Source organism: Phaseolus vulgaris, chromosome 1 (genome assembly GCF_000499845.2).
Source record: "Phaseolus vulgaris cultivar G19833 chromosome 1, P. vulgaris v2.0, whole genome shotgun sequence".
Classification (NCBI taxonomy): domain Eukaryota; kingdom Viridiplantae; phylum Streptophyta; class Magnoliopsida; order Fabales; family Fabaceae; genus Phaseolus; species Phaseolus vulgaris.
The window spans coordinates 707764-723423 of NC_023759.2; the positions used below are offsets into that span (position 1 = coordinate 707764).

At 33.7% G+C, this 15660-nt stretch overlaps 3 protein-coding genes across 3 annotated transcripts; all 3 read left to right on the plus strand.

Annotated features, from left to right (window-relative positions):
• The first annotated feature begins 1077 nt into the window (after window positions 1-1077).
• LOC137816361 (probable 1-acylglycerol-3-phosphate O-acyltransferase) lies at window positions 1078-5316 on the plus strand. Its single transcript, XM_068619465.1, has 9 exons — window positions 1078-1534; window positions 2321-2557; window positions 2645-2691; window positions 2788-2906; window positions 3024-3172; window positions 3977-4086; window positions 4216-4315; window positions 4683-4806; window positions 4893-5316. Exons 1-9 carry the CDS (start codon window positions 1341-1343, stop codon window positions 5016-5018), a joined length of 1206 nt encoding a protein of 401 aa, XP_068475566.1. The 5' UTR covers window positions 1078-1340; the 3' UTR covers window positions 5019-5316.
• Window positions 5317-6223: 907 nt separating this feature from the next.
• On the plus strand, window positions 6224-11229 carry LOC137816360 (protein ACCUMULATION AND REPLICATION OF CHLOROPLASTS 6, chloroplastic). The gene is made up of 6 exons (XM_068619463.1): window positions 6224-6817; window positions 7159-7383; window positions 8340-8600; window positions 8703-9660; window positions 9786-9922; window positions 10858-11229. Exons 1-6 carry the CDS (start codon window positions 6296-6298, stop codon window positions 11146-11148), a joined length of 2394 nt encoding a protein of 797 aa, XP_068475564.1. The 5' UTR covers window positions 6224-6295; the 3' UTR covers window positions 11149-11229.
• A 2799-nt stretch (window positions 11230-14028) lies between these two features.
• Window positions 14029-15177, plus strand: LOC137815400 (uncharacterized). The gene has a single exon (XM_068618541.1). It carries the CDS (start codon window positions 14056-14058, stop codon window positions 14641-14643), a length of 588 nt encoding a protein of 195 aa, XP_068474642.1. The 5' UTR covers window positions 14029-14055; the 3' UTR covers window positions 14644-15177.
• Window positions 15178-15660: the final 483 nt, after the last annotated feature.

The window sequence follows — 15660 nt, forward strand, 5'->3', positions numbered from 1 at the left end:
CAATAAATTTTTTTATTTCAGTGCAAATTATTTGTTTCTTATTGCTATTTGCTTAAGAATTATAGAAATTTCTAAAATGTCTAAAAAGTTAAAAAATACTAGAAGTATTTCTGATTAAAATCTCAGAAGTAAATAAATTATTCTCATGATTAAAATTTTATTTTCTTAAAATTATTTATCCAAATAATATATAGTTTTATAAAATATTTGAAATTCTATATAAAAATAGTTACGTTTATCCTCCAAAGATACTATTACTTGACTTAATACTCTTTATTAAATTAAAATTTCCTTTATACATATTATCATCTTTGTGAAACTAATATTATCCAAAAATAACTATTGACATTATATATTAAAAAATATACACAAATATAAATATCTTTATTATCCTCTTAATATTATTTCTAATAAGTAAAAACTATATATTACCGATTAAATAAACACAATGACATCTAATATAAAAGTATTAATAACATACTAATTTAAGTAAGTTACATTACAGTGGCAAAATTAATATTTCTCTTGGTTTATTTTCTATCATTTATACTAAAATCTAGATATTCATAACAACAAACCACTTCTCAGTGAGTAGATTATTTATCACATGCCAAAAAAAGATTACACAGTAGATCACATAAACAATAATTAAACATATAAATATTAATTAAATTACAACTATATTTTGGAAAATTTGCTTTACATATAAAATATTTAATTATTATTTTTTTACTTTAAATAATAACCCCCATCGCAAAAATCCCTAAAATCAAAGAATTCTATTGAAACGGTTATTCCTTATATTTTCGTTTAAGCGTTTTTCTCGAAGAAGATATTTGTGGAAATTCGGCTTGATCTGTTCGAATAAATATTCTTTCTGAACCAATTTAATTATTTCAATATTAAATCAAATAATTAACTGACCTAAATAGGTATAATACATAATTATAAAATTTAATAATGACTCAATTTAAATTTACTGTTTAAAATTTTAAAAAATACTAACATTTTTCTTGTCAGTAATTAATAAATTATTTTATCGTTATTATGAAAAGAAAAGTAAAATTTGAGGTCCTTATGCGTCATTGCGCGCGTAAGCGTTTTCTCGCATCTTCTCGTTTTTCTTTTATCTCTGCTCCGTTTGTTCCTTTCAGTATCAGTAATTTCACTGTTCTTCTCTTCTTTTTCTGCTCAAAACCCTTTTCTTCTTCTTCTTCTTCTTCTTCTTCTTCTTCTCTTCTGCTTCAAATCTTCCTCAATTTTTTCACAATCATATCTCACTTTTCAACTACTCTGATACCAAACAGAGTCACCGTTTCAGTTAGTGTTTTTGTTGTTTGATGAACGCAATTCGTTCTCGTTGGTTCATGAGAATGGCAGAAAACATCGGAAAGAGCAACCTCGAATCCTCTGCAGCTGCTTCTTCTGCTTCGACAACGACGTCGCGAGGCTTCTGGCCTTCCGTCTTACGGTGGATTCCCACCTCCACCGACCACATCATCAATGCCGAGAAGCGCCTTCTCTCTCTTGTCAAGTAAGTTTTTCACTAAACCTAAATTATTCTTTTCTCTTTCTGCAATTGCTACCTGTTTTACTCATCGTTGACGATTTTTTGATGAACTGATTGTTTACTTCTGTTTTCCTCTTCGGACGATGGATGTAACTTGTTTCTGTGTTTTTTTTTTTAAATCTCTGAATATTGTTATTCGTGATACAATTGTAGAAATCAGGATGCTTCTTATTGGATTAATAGAGAAATACTAACAACATATTCTTAAGTACGATTTTATGAAACAAACCCTGGTCAAAGCTTATTAGAATTTAGAAATCACAAAAACTTATGGGTTTTACTTATCTAATTAATCTCACTCGTGATTTTTGTGATTTTCAATTAATTTTAACTAATAAGAAAGAATATGTTGTGTTGGAAGAAATATTTTGTTATCACTCCTATTGTTATATTTGTTGTTTTGGTAGTCCTGACCAATCTCCATGCGGCATGTATGTAGCAGAGTTTTTATTGATTCTTTTCTGTGAATTGAATGATTCTGGTTGTAACTTGGAGATAGGTGGGAACCATGGACATAGGATGGTTCCGGATCATACAGCAATTTCTTCTACATGAGATAGGTAGCTCTAAGTTTAACTAACTAAATAACTATGGTAACTTCATCTTAAATAACTGCTGGGGCATCAGCAAGATGAGCTTGATTCTTTTACTCCTCGTGTAACAGTTACAATAGAGGGTGTTTTGTCCGAAATTGTGAATTTAAGTTGTATATATCTAGGATTGTGATGTTTTTGTTTTGGTTTTTGGCAGGACACCATATGTTCAAGAACAGATTAATATAGGTTCTGGTCCACCAGATTCCAGAGTTAGATGGTTCCGTTCATCGAGCAATGAACCACGGTTTATTAACACCGTCACGTTTGACAGTAAGGATGATTCTCCTACGTTGGTGATGGTTCATGGATATGCGGCGTCACAGGGTTTCTTTTTTCGTAATTTTGATGCACTTGCCACTCGTTTCAGAGTTATTGCTATCGATCAACTTGGGTCAGCTTTGGCTTTACTTCATCATCCATGACTCCAAAATAGTGTTCTTTGCTACCTGATTATTCAATTAGTCACATTTTTTTGCAGTTGGGGTGGTTCTAGCAGGCCTGACTTTTCATGCAGAAGCACTGAAGGTCAGTGCTAGAGTTGATTTGGAATTGGGAATGTTTAATGCTGTTGTTTAATTTGAAAGTTACTGTGACAAAATGCTAAACTTCTTGATACAACAGAAACCGAGGCGTGGTTCATTGATTCTTTTGAGGAATGGAGAAAAGCCAAAAACCTGAGCAATTTTATACTACTAGGGCATTCTTTTGGTGGTTATGTTGCTTCCAAATACGCACTTAAGGTGAGTTTCTTTCTACATTGCATTAAAGTGGGTTGTTTGGTTTTCTTCTTTTTAGATTGTTGTTCTGATATATATATATATATATATATATATATATATATATTAACTTATATATAGCACCCCGAACATGTAAAACACTTGATTCTGGTGGGACCTGCTGGATTTTCGTCGGAATCAGAGAGAATTACAAAGTTCATATCTACATGGAAGGGATCAATCCTGAATCAAATATGGGAATCTAATTTTACGCCTCAGAAAATCATCAGGTAGAATTACTAGGTCCCTGTTTTTTTCATACTATTCTATGTATACTTTATCATTTTTATTAATCTATAGCTATGAAGGAAATATCATTCAGAAAATGTAAAATATAGACACTAGAAATAAAAGTCACTCCTTTATTATTTCAGTTCTTTTTCACCTTGGTGGTGTACTGCATGCTTACTGATTGGGTTTCAATTGTTTGTTTAATTACTGCGTCTGAAATTTAATTATAATAATGTGGTGATAACTAGTTGCATGCATGGACACGAAAATCTTTAAAATATTTTCAAATAAGTTGTTATTGAAATTGAATTTTATATCTGATGATAGTATGCACCATATATTTATCCACATTTTCACGTCAGTACTTTTTCTGATTCTTTGTTATCTTTTCTAATGGCATTATTACTGAAGTAGACAAATATATGGATTTAAATTCACATTGTCTCTTTATTGAGTGATTGGTGGCGTGAAATATAATCCGTAAATACTTCTAGAACATTTTTTGCTTGGTCTAGTCTGTCATATGGAACCTAACTTCTGGTGTAGCAAATTGTTGCATCATAATATTCCTATCAAATATATTGAGAGTTGGTTGTAGATGAAAGGGGTTGATTAAAGAAAAAGTTAAGTATTGATGATAGGAATACAAATGATATATAGAAATATATAACTTTTCAAGAGTTCTTAAGAAAAGAATGTGTGACCGTGTTTTTTTTTTTTATGTTTTTTCTTTTCATGTGTTAACATTTGTTTGTATAGTGTTATCTCTGCTTAATATTTTTTTTTCTCATATTTTTTGGCAGGGGTTTAGGTCCTTGGGGTCCTGATATGGTCCGCAAGTATACCAGTGCCAGGTTTGTTACAAATACAACTGGGGAAATGCTGACAGAATCTGAATCAAGATTACTGACAGGTATGCTGACATATAGATAACCATCAATACATGGTTTAGTTGTGAGAGTATATATCTTTTCTTTTCCCTTCTTTTTTGGAGTACTCATATAAGAGTATATTTCTATGTGGTGTTATTTTGCTATTGCAGATTATGTTTACCATACTTTAGCAGCCAAAGCTAGTGGCGAGCTGTGCTTAAAATATCTATTTTCATTTGGAGCACTGCCGAGGTCGCCTCTTCTTGAGAGGTTTGATGATCCTCCTCCTGTTATATTGATTATTGAATTAGCATTTCATTTCTGCATTTCTACATCAGAATACAATGTCTTCAATTGAATGGTTGTTATTAGTAAAACAATGTTATTCAGATTCCAGATGCTAGTTACTTTATCCTATGAAACGAGACTGAGACAAATTGAAGCTTTCTATGGTTTAAAAATCCTGTGAATTTCCATAGGTTTCTACTGCTGTGCCATATGACCATTGGCTTTAGCCGAGGTTGTGTCAACTTTATTACACTATTGCATCAAATTAGCCACTCCACTTATACCTGATGTACTACATGTTTTCGCGGCATGTGTGATGTTCTTAACCTCCATTTCTCTTGTTTCACAGGGCATCAGAGTGGAAGGTGCCCACCACTTTCATATATGGTTTTCAGGACTGGATGAATTATGAAGGGGCCCAAGAAGCTCGCAAACATATGAAGGTTCCCTGTGAAATCCTTAGGGTTCCTCAGGTATCTCACTTTCTCCATATTCCCAAATAGTGAAATTTCTTCAATCTTATTTATTTGGATTAACAAACTTCATTCAATGGTAACAGGCTGGGCACTTTGTGTTCATTGACAACCCAAGTGGCTTCCATTCAGCTGTGGTTTACGCTTGCCGAAGGTTTCTAAGTTCTGATCCAGACAGTGAATCCCTTCCTCAATGGCTAACCACAGCATAGGGTATAATCTTGTTCCTGTGCAGTGCTGTCTATGATTATTTACTATTTTACAAATTAAATTCCTTAATTTATTCAAGCCATGCCTGTTCATGCTTAAATGGAATTTTCATTTGCAAGGGCATTTTAAAAAATAATGCTCTGTAATATAAATTTCATTACTAAAATGTGTTCATTATAGTTTGTTATTAGGTTGTTTATTTATTGTGTTGTGAATGAAAATTCATAATCAACTACAAGTCTACAACTATAATGTAAATACGATCTCTGTTTACATATATACAATTATTTCTTCTTATAATCTCAATTGTTTGGTTGAAGAATAAGAAAAAAAATGACGTTTAAATTTAGATAATGTAATATATTTGAGTGAAGAGAATATTTGTATCTCTTCTCTTTCAGACTTTTCTTGGCTGTTTTGAAGAGGCAACACATTTGCCCCCGTTTTTCTTCCCTTTGAAGTGTTCCAAATGAAAAAAAAAAGTGTCTTGAATCAGTTAAAATAATCAGGAATGTATTATCTTGGTTGATTTTTTTTTAATTAAGGATCAAATATTGGTGATTACCCCCAACACATTGATACAACTTTTTAATTAATATACAAAAGAATATTAGTCAAGCTTTTTCCTGCACTTTTTACCTTCATACGGAAGGAGGGTTTAACCCATTTTAGAACATTAAGTTCATCTTTTATGTTATAAATGTGACTTAAGATAAGCAACATTTCTTAATATAACTTATATGATTGAATTAAAAATTAAATATTAATTGTGAGATTAGGATCCTTAAAATTAAATTAAGCATCCAATTTGAAATCTTAGTATTAAATAAATAACTTAAACAGTTTTACACAGTAATAAACAAATCTAATTACACATATCCAATAATTTTCCTATAAACAATTCAATCCGCTAAAATATTCTATTAATGTAAATTTTCTTAAATTATAAATGTCTCAATTTCTTCAATATTTTACATTTCTCTCTTACATTTTATGCAAATACTAAACATTTTAAAAAAAATGCTTAAACAACTCAATTATATATTATGAAAAAACAATATTTTATTAATACGTGCATATTATAAGGCAACATTGTTGAAAAATAAAGGAGAATGGAATAGGTCAAATTGGCCACTTTTTTTTATCTAATCCCATTCACATTTATTTTATTAAATTTGCAATTTGTGTAAAAATATAAAATAGTTGAAAACCTTTTTCATTGTCACATGCGATACGGTAGAGACTAGAGTGTAGCAACAACAGGGTTTTAAGTTCAATAATGGAAACGCTGCTCCCTCGCGTTGGCCTCGCTCTCGGCACTCCGCACCCAACGATTAACCGTTTTACAAAACCTAACAAGCTCCGTTCCTCCTCCTCCGTCACCGGCCGCGGCGGAGGTTCCCTCTCCGCCACCTGCGCCACCAGCAGATGGGCGGAGCGCCTCATTGCCGATTTCCAATTCCTCGGCGACGCCTCATCGAGCGCCACCGCCACTCTGAGCCCCTCCTCCGTCCCTCCGCTACTGGACCCTCCCGAGCGCTACGTGTCCATCCCGCTCGACCTGTACCGCGTTCTCGGCGCGGAGTCGCATTTTCTCGGCGACGGCATTCGCAGAGCCTACGAAACGAAGTTCTCGAAGCCTCCTCAGTACGCATTCAGCAACGACGCGTTAATTAGCCGCCGTCAAATCCTCCAAGCCGCGTGCGAAACCCTAGCGGATCCTACTTCCAGAAGAGAGTACAATCAAGGCCTCGTCGACGACGAAGACGCCGCCATTCTCACTCAAATCCCTTTCGACAAAGTAATTCACTCTATTTAGCTTAGTTGAAATTTTGATTGTCATGCTATAGTCATTTTTCGTGAATTTGATGCCTCCGTTTTGTTTTTCTCTTCAGCGAATTTAATATTACTATTTTAATTGTGGAATTTGTGTCGTTAAGAGAAATGTTGATTTGGCGATGCATGGAGTTTCTGATGAGTGTTTCCGTTGAATGTAAAATTGTACAATTGAACTTGTGCAAGGCGAAGAAAAAATAACATGTCTATTGCAGGGACCAATACTGTAACCAAGGCTTCTTTTTTTTAACGTAATGTAGTTTGATTTTTGGTTGGTTCACTGACAGTGAAATGGTTGGTTGGTAGGTTCCTGGAGCGTTGTGCGTGTTGCAGGAAGCTGGAGAGCAAGAGCTTGTGCTTGAGATTGGGCAGGGTTTGCTTAGGGAGAGGTTGCCGAAGACGTTTAAGCAGGATGTTGTGTTGGCTATGGCGCTCGCTTTTGTTGACTTCTCAAGGGATGCCATGGCTTTGCCCCAACCGGATTTCATTGCAGCTTGTGAGATGCTTGAGAGGGCATTGAAGCTTTTGCAGGTGATTCACTCTCATAGAATAAATAACACATGCACTGATGGTATAAAGGTTCTTCGCACTGTTTTTGAATCACAAATTGTCTTGTATATATGGTATCTATCGAATCACCAACTCTGTTGCAATTTAGCTTCTTGATATGACACTATAAGGCAATGATAACTTATATTCACCATTGAAATTGTGTTTTAAATTCCATATATCCTCTAGTTAATTTATTTCTCTCTCGTTAGTTATGTTAGCGTTTTCTCCATCATTTTTTTCTCATTTACTGCAATTGTATAAATTATTCAAGAATTAGATTAATGAAGGGTATAATAGACAAAATATTTGTTAATATTATACTTGACTTTGAAAATGACAGACAAATAAGAACAAAAATCATTTTCCAAAATGACGATGAAAAAGGAATGGAGGGGAGTAACACATTAAGTTCTAGAGGAATGTTAGCTAGCTATAGAGCATGTGCATTTTAAATTTGGTCCATTCTTTCATCATAACTTTATGAGAGCAAGTGTTGTTGCAAATGTCCAATGGTAAGGTTCACTTGTGGTTCAGAAATAGACTCTAGTGGTGGCAAGACTTAGTTCTTGTACATCCACCCTTCAAGGCACCACTATCTGGAGCGTCATCTACTGTGTCTCTTGTTTATTCTTCCAATACAATTTTGAACCTCCAATATAAAAAACTTTTGTCAAGTTGATGCATTCATAGATTGCTTGTCATATCAAAGCAAGTCACTCTGCTTTTGTATAGACAATAATGGTCTTCGATGTTGAAATGTGTGAATGAAAAGCATTAAGTATATAATTTCTCTTGAAGCTTTGTAATATTACATTTATAAAATTTCTTGTATTTAATGTGCTATAACATAATTTGCATATACTAATGTATCTTGAAGATTTCTATGTTGTAGTTGCATTGCTATATACTGCACAATAACCTCTCGGATCATGTAGGAAGAAGGGGCAACTAGCCTAGCACCTGATTTGCAAACTCAAATAGATGAGACGCTAGAAGAGATAACCCCACATTGTGTTTTGGAACTTTTAGCCTTGCCACTTGATGATGAACATCTAACACGGAGAGAGGAAGGTCTTCTTGGTGTGCGTAACATTTTGTGGGCAGTTGGAGGAGGGGGTGCAGCAGCCATTGCTGGGGGTTACACCCGTGAAGACTTCATGAATGAGGCATTCTTACACATGACAGCAGCTGAACAGGTTTTCCTAAATAAATTTTTGAACTTTTATTTCTAATTTTCTTTGTTTACTTGTAAAGAATTTACATTTATCTTTTTCTTACCCTGAAATCTTCTTTTGAAGGTTGAACTTTTTGTTGCCACACCAAGTAATATTCCAGCTGAAAGTTTTGAAGCTTACGGAGTGGCACTTGCACTTGTAGCACAAGCCTTTGTGGGTAAAAAGCCGCATCTTATCCAAGATGCTGATAATTTGTTCCAACAACTTCAACAGACTAAGGTTACAACTTTGAGGAATGCTCCCTCTGTTTATACTCCCAGCGAGAAGAGAGAGATTGATTTTGCTTTAGAAAGGGGTCTTTGTGCACTGCTTGTTGGGGAGCTTGATGAATGTCGGTCATGGTTGGGACTAGATACCGATAACTCTCCTTATAGAAACCCATCTATTATAGAATTTATCATGGAAAATGCAAAGGGGGATGAAGACAGTGATCTTCCTGGACTCTGTAAATTGTTGGAAACATGGCTGATGGAGGTGGTTTTTCCTAGGTTTAGAGATACAAAAGAAACAAGTTTCAAGCTTGGAGATTATTATGATGACCCTACAGTGCTGAGATATCTAGAAAGGCTGGAGGGTGTTGGCCATTCACCCTTAGCTGCTGCTGCAGCCATAGTAAAAATCGGAGCTGAGGCCACTGCTGTCATTACCCAGGTTCAGGCTAGTGTAATAAATGCTTTGAAAAAGGTTTTTCCTGTAGGTTCTGAAGATCAAATTGTGAAACATCTAGAAAGCGGTGAGAAAGATAATTTTAGCTTTTCTGAAAGTGAGAATCCTCTGATATTATCAGAAGGGGATTCTTCAGTCAATGTTGATGTTTCTGGAATAAAAGATACTGCTGAGGCTAGTGAAGGTGAATTTATTACGGATGAAATTAAAAATGCAAGTGTGCAGATCATGTGTGCTGGTGTTGTAATTGGACTTGTAACTTTGGTTGGCTTGAAGTTTTTACCTACTAGGAATGGCTCGCCCATGCTTCATAAAATAACTGGTTCAGCAATGGCATCGGATACTATCAACTTAGGTATGATATTTGGAGACAACTGCAATTTGGAAGATTAATACATGAATGATTTAATTGCTGCATATCCAAAACTAGCATAGAGTAAACTTCATGGCTTCATGCATTGATTGCTTATTATTGCACAGATTCATTGGGAGATGATGAAAAAGGAGTTCAGTTACCAAAAATGGATGCAAGGGTTGCAGAAGCTCTAGTTCGCAAGTGGCAAAGTATAAAATCCCAAGCTTTTGGACCTGACCATTGCCTAGGAAGATTGCATGAGGTATAATATTGTGACTGATCTGCATATTTAAGTGAGGGTATGATCTTTGTAAACTGGCAATTATGCAATCACACCTGTGTGCAATTATGCATCTTTAGCTTGTTTACTGTATTTTCAATGGATCCAGTATCTGGTATTATGCAATATCATGTAGGCCATGCTTTTGGAGTTCTGAAAAGCATGGGAATGGTTGGGCTCATAGATTGAAAAACTGGACTGGGATTTTGAGAGCAGGAACCACTTTATATTTTGTTTTACAGATATTAAAAACTGATAACTACACAATGTTTATAATAAACCAACTCCTCCATCACATGATAGGGCCTCCATCCCCCTCCACTGAAAAGTCCCCTAAAGTTATAAACTAGGGTTATTGTCGACTGGTCTAAATGATTTTTGGACCACCCGGTTGTCCATAGACCTATTATTGTTAATATAGGTAAGTGCATTTAAACTTTTAATATTTATTTTTATGTTTTTGAACGGACTGGGTTGCTTGGTTCACTGATGGCTGTTTATGAGCAGAGCACCTTATACAAACCCAACAAACAATTTATTTTCCCTTCAAAATCTACTCCCTTTGCTATCCATCCATCCATCACACTGATCTTTATGGTTATTGCATTTCCATCATTTTAATCTTTGAGAGAGGAACCTAATTAATTTTTATTTCAGATTAGAAAATCCAAATCAGGTCAAATACCATTAACTACAACATGAACCCTTAGACGCGATTAAGCGGATCATCAGTACATTTTGGCAAAGTCCCATGTTATGGGATATTGAGAGGAAACTTCAGAATGTACTTTATTATTTGTAGGATTTTCTTTTTCCTGGACCAGTAAAAAGCTTCTGTTGATTTTGTTGCTAGCAACAGTCTTGAGGCAATTATATTTTTTGTGTATGAAGTTTTGCTGAAAGTTATGAGCTGACAGGTTTTGGACGGTGAGATGTTGAAGGTATGGACTGATCGTGCAGCTGAGATTGCAGAGCGTGGGTGGTCCTATGACTACATCTTGGAGGACCTCAACATCGATAGTGTGACCATATCACAGAATGGGCAGCGTGCAGTGGTGGAAACAACTCTCACAGAGTCTACTCACCTAAATGCCGTAGGCCATCCACAACATGATGCTTCTAACAGCAGAACCTACACAACAAGATATGAGATGTCTTTTTCAGATCCAGGATGGAAAATTGTTGAAGGATCTGTCCTTGAGTCGTAAGTATATTATTCTTGTGTAACTCGTTTGTATATCTATCAGGTAATCACACTTCAATTTCAATCGATCACCCTTTATCCACTACGTTTACGTTTTACTTGCATTTGTTTGGAAACGGATGATGAAATGAAAAAGGAAACTGTCTTATGTTCATGTTTAGATAATTAGGAATTGAATAAATCTAAAGCTTGAGATTGAAATGAATCACTTTAGTATCTAATTTCATTCAAATTTTACATTAGCTCCTATCATTTCAGTTCCTTACTCACTATGTCAATCGATAATTACTCGAGAGCTTGAACGAATGTTGGACAAAAACGAACTTGGACAAATGTGTAACTTCACAAAAGAAAAACTGTAATCCTTAACACTCAAAAACCATCTGGATGTTTGATTTTATATTTTATGGGTCCTGGAATTAATTTATGAATGTAACAATAATTAAACCAAGCCTTATACTTTTTAATCACTAGTTACAATTTGACTTTGCGAGATAGTGACTTCAATTCATACTTGAAATTAAAATAAACCAATATTTTTTTATACATGGAAAAAATAAAAATTAACAAAGGAACATGTGCCTATTGCATCAGCAAGCAAACTGTTATGACGAGCTTGTCTGCAACTGCTATTTCCTTCGTTAAGAGTGTGCTGGAAGGTAATGTTTTAATCACGAGTGGTGCAAATAATTCATCTAGGATATCTTAAGATTCCTAAATGAACAAAGTGGGGATACAAGTAAACATATATTTACGCATATTATTTTATGTTCTTTTAGATGGATTATTCAGTCTGGTACACGATAACTTTGTTATGATTTGTGTTAATAAGATATTAGAATGTGAAAAAGGAAAAGAGTATTATTAAATTTTCATTATTCTGTAAAGTAGAAGTGAGACTTAATGCTCTACTGAAACTTCTTTTAACTAATAATAGGTTATGTCTAAAGAGTCCCAAAAGAAAATAAAAATAGAAAATGGTTAACATATGTTGATACTATAATACTTATCTTTTATAGTTATTTTTTGAATTCTCAAAGATAGGATGTAGAGTCATGATATGTAGCCACTACGTTATGAAATTGTATCTTCTTAAGATATCAATCATCAACGATTACTTTTCTTTATCTTCTTAATCGCTCTTTTTAACGGCAGATTATAAGGAGTGTGAGTGATATAGTTCTTTGTAGCAAAAAGAATTGATGATGTAGTTGGTTGGCTTGATATAATAATACATATCACGTGGATGGTGGGAGGCATGAAGCATGTATTTTGTAATAATGTTGAAGTATGGTATATGCACAATATCTTTTAATATACGTTCTCGGAGTCGTAGACTTAAAGCATAAGCAATAGCAGTAGGACGTATGTTAATGGTGCATGATATGCTGATGAGAGGGTCCATTGTTTGCTCCATTGTTATCCAAATGCTTTTTGCACATTATGCATGCCTCTCGATTCTTCTATTTGCCAAATTATATTCCTTAATGCATGGACAATTATATAAAAAGTTTCATATCTTAAACATTATTAGACAACTCATTTAGGTTACACCAAATTGTGATTACATAAAAAAATATTATTAAAAAATACATAAAATATGAAAAGATTAAAACAAAATTCATATATTAACAAAAACGATACTTAGGTAGTTTATACATATTCATAAAAAACATAAAAAATTCTAAAAGTAAAATAGATGTAAGGATATTATCTCTTAATCCTAGCCGTCTGCATCACTAACCAAGACAAGACAGAATCACATTCAAACATACATTAGTAAAATTCATAATGATATTAAAATTGTATTAATTAAATTATAATTATAAATTGGTATCTTTCAATTTATAATAAAACTCATAATATTGAAATTATATTAATTAAATTATAATTATAAATTGGTGTCTTAATTTGTAATAGTGAAATTAATATTTTTTTAATTTATATGGTTCAGATTGGCAAGACTGAGAATCAATTTATGTTTTTGGTTCCATTACTTCTTTATCATCACACATATCCCATTAAATTATTTGGTTGAATGAACTGAATAATGATTTTGGAACATTCTCTATTGAAGTCTTTTGGAGTAACCGATAAATTCTTGCAGTATAATTTTGATCATTGGAAGGAAACTTTACCATCAAAGGGCACAATTTGTAAAAAGGAAAAGTAACAACAGTATGCTAAAGGTGCCACTTTATTTTAATTTTGAACTTCCCTTTTTATTAAACCAGAAAGATCGTTTTCACAGTATTACTGCAGAATTATGCTAACGAAACGAACAATCTAGTTCTGCATGCCCCTTCTCTGTCAGGTATTCTTTTTCCTGATAATAATTGCACTAGTTTTAGAAAATCTAAACGGCTACAATTATTACTGTGAAGTTTTTGTTATTATACATTTGACCAAACTTTCAAAAGTGCCTTCTTAAAGCTGTTAACAAAGATATGTTAAGCATTTTGCAGTGCAACTTTTGAGGGAATTCGAAATATGTCTACTCCATTGGAGAATGGGGCAAAGGTGGCAGAATATGATTAGAGAAACAAGCCCAAGCAAAGAGACCAAGTTTTTGAACAACTCAATGCTACCATATTTAGCAGTGGGGACAAAGTGAAGCCTAAGTCATCTCAATTTTTACTACCTAAAGTGTTTTCGAAGGAAAATAATGATTTTAGAACTCGAGAGTTGGATACAATTTATTCTTGTTATAACTGATTTATATATAAATATATATAATAAAAGATAAATTTATAATTAAATAATATGAAAAATATTAAAATATGTTTTTTTTTATAGTTGCAAGTGGGGGAGTGGGGAACTTTTGATGGCACAACATATATTGAATGGTGACAACTACTACAAATTCATATAACGTTCCCTTTTCTTTCTCTACATCGTGTCAAAAGAAAAGATGGCAACAAACTTGAGAAGTTTTGGGGTTCTCTTCTTACTCTTTGTGGTGACAATGGTTGGTCATAGAGGTGAAGAGGTAAAAAATGGCACTTCTCATCATACGCAAGGCAATGCCACTTTAGCAACTCTCTCACATCAAGGTGAGAACCATGAACTAAAAGGAAAACACAACGCTTCCTCGAATGAAGTTTTGTTCAACACAAGCAAGGATAGTTGGTATTATAAAGGTGGGGGTGGAGGTGGAGGAGGAGGAGGAGGTGGAGGTGGTGGTGGTGGAGGGTTTAGATGGGGATGGGGTGGTGGGGGAGGTGGTGGTGGTGGAGGAGGAGGAGGGAGTGGATGGGGGTGGGGTGGTGGAGGAGGTGGATGGTGGAAATGGGGTTGTGGAGGGGAAGCAAGACATGGTAAAGGGAAACATAGACACCATCACACATCCAACAAGGAAGAGTATAGAATAGGGGAGTTTGCACAATGCATGGCAAGAACAAGATGCCATGGCATGAGGTTGGATTGTCCTCTTCATTGTGGTGGACCTTGTTTTTATGATTGCCTTCATATGTGCAAGTCTCATTGTCGTCGACCTTGATACATGTACATATACGATACTTTTACAATCTGCTCCAATCTACAATATTTCAATAATGATATTTTGACAACCTGCTTCAATATACAATTTCTGATTGATAATACGAAGAAAGTTTATTTTCGTCATTTCATAAATTAGTGAAAGTTTTAAACAGAAAAATTGAATTATAAATTGTTGTGAGTTGTCAATATATCATTTCTATATATATAACAATTTTGTAGATGTTGTATCTCTCCCACATTACATATATATTCAATGATAAAATTTGAGTATATGTGAGGTAGAGATTATTTTGGAGCACATGATCTAAGATTACCCCATAGTTAGTTCCTCTTGAAAGCTAATTCCTCATTTGTAATTTGTTGAATGATGTTGATGAAGATTAGAAGTATATGCATTGCATTTGTAAGGGAGTGTGGTTTGTACTACTCACATTTCATTGTTTGTTGCATTTTCCATTCTTGTCAATCAACAATGTTTGTTATTATGGATTTTACCCTTATACAGTTTATTAAATAAATTGTTATTTTATGTGATGTGTTTGATAACTTATAAGAAAGTGAGTATTATTGAAGTTTAAAAATCTAGAACATATATTGTTTGAGCACTACTAATTAATATTAATTAAAAGAGAAGTTGTGAATTAATAAAAGTTGATAAATTTGGTTTGGGCACTGAGCATAGAGTAATGATTGTCCTGATGGTAGGAGCACAGCAGATACAATAACTCACACTGTGTCCACTTGCAGGGATTTTAATCTTCTCAAATATTTTTAGAAAAAAAATATAACTCATAACACTTTTTTTATTTATTATCACAAAAATAAACCCTACACAGCCTTTGAATATTGAAACTATTTAAGCATTTAATATACAATGATCTCTAATTAGATGAGAGTCACATCTTAATTGATTGTATTATATATGTTCATTATTTATAAAAATAATACTTTTTTTTTCTTATTCTGCTTTATTTTTTTCTCTATATGGATAGAACTATGTTTTAATCCAAAGAGA

Excerpts from the sequence above, each read along its gene's own strand:
- LOC137816361 (XM_068619465.1), top strand. The coding sequence starts at position 1,341 with ATGAACGCAATTCGTTCTCGTTGGTTCATGAGAATGGCAGAAAACATC. Across the intron at positions 2,907-3,023 it reads CTTCCAAATACGCACTTAAG|CACCCCGAACATGTAAAACA; the intron begins GTGAGTTTCTTT and ends ACTTATATATAG. Across the intron at positions 4,807-4,892 it reads AAATCCTTAGGGTTCCTCAG|GCTGGGCACTTTGTGTTCAT; the intron begins GTATCTCACTTT and ends CAATGGTAACAG.
- LOC137816360 (XM_068619463.1), top strand. The coding sequence starts at position 6,296 with ATGGAAACGCTGCTCCCTCGCGTTGGCCTCGCTCTCGGCACTCCGCAC. Across the intron at positions 8,601-8,702 it reads ACATGACAGCAGCTGAACAG|GTTGAACTTTTTGTTGCCAC; the intron begins GTTTTCCTAAAT and ends CTTCTTTTGAAG. Across the intron at positions 9,923-10,857 it reads GCCTAGGAAGATTGCATGAG|GTTTTGGACGGTGAGATGTT; the intron begins GTATAATATTGT and ends ATGAGCTGACAG.
- LOC137815400 (XM_068618541.1), top strand. The coding sequence starts at position 14,056 with ATGGCAACAAACTTGAGAAGTTTTGGGGTTCTCTTCTTACTCTTTGTG.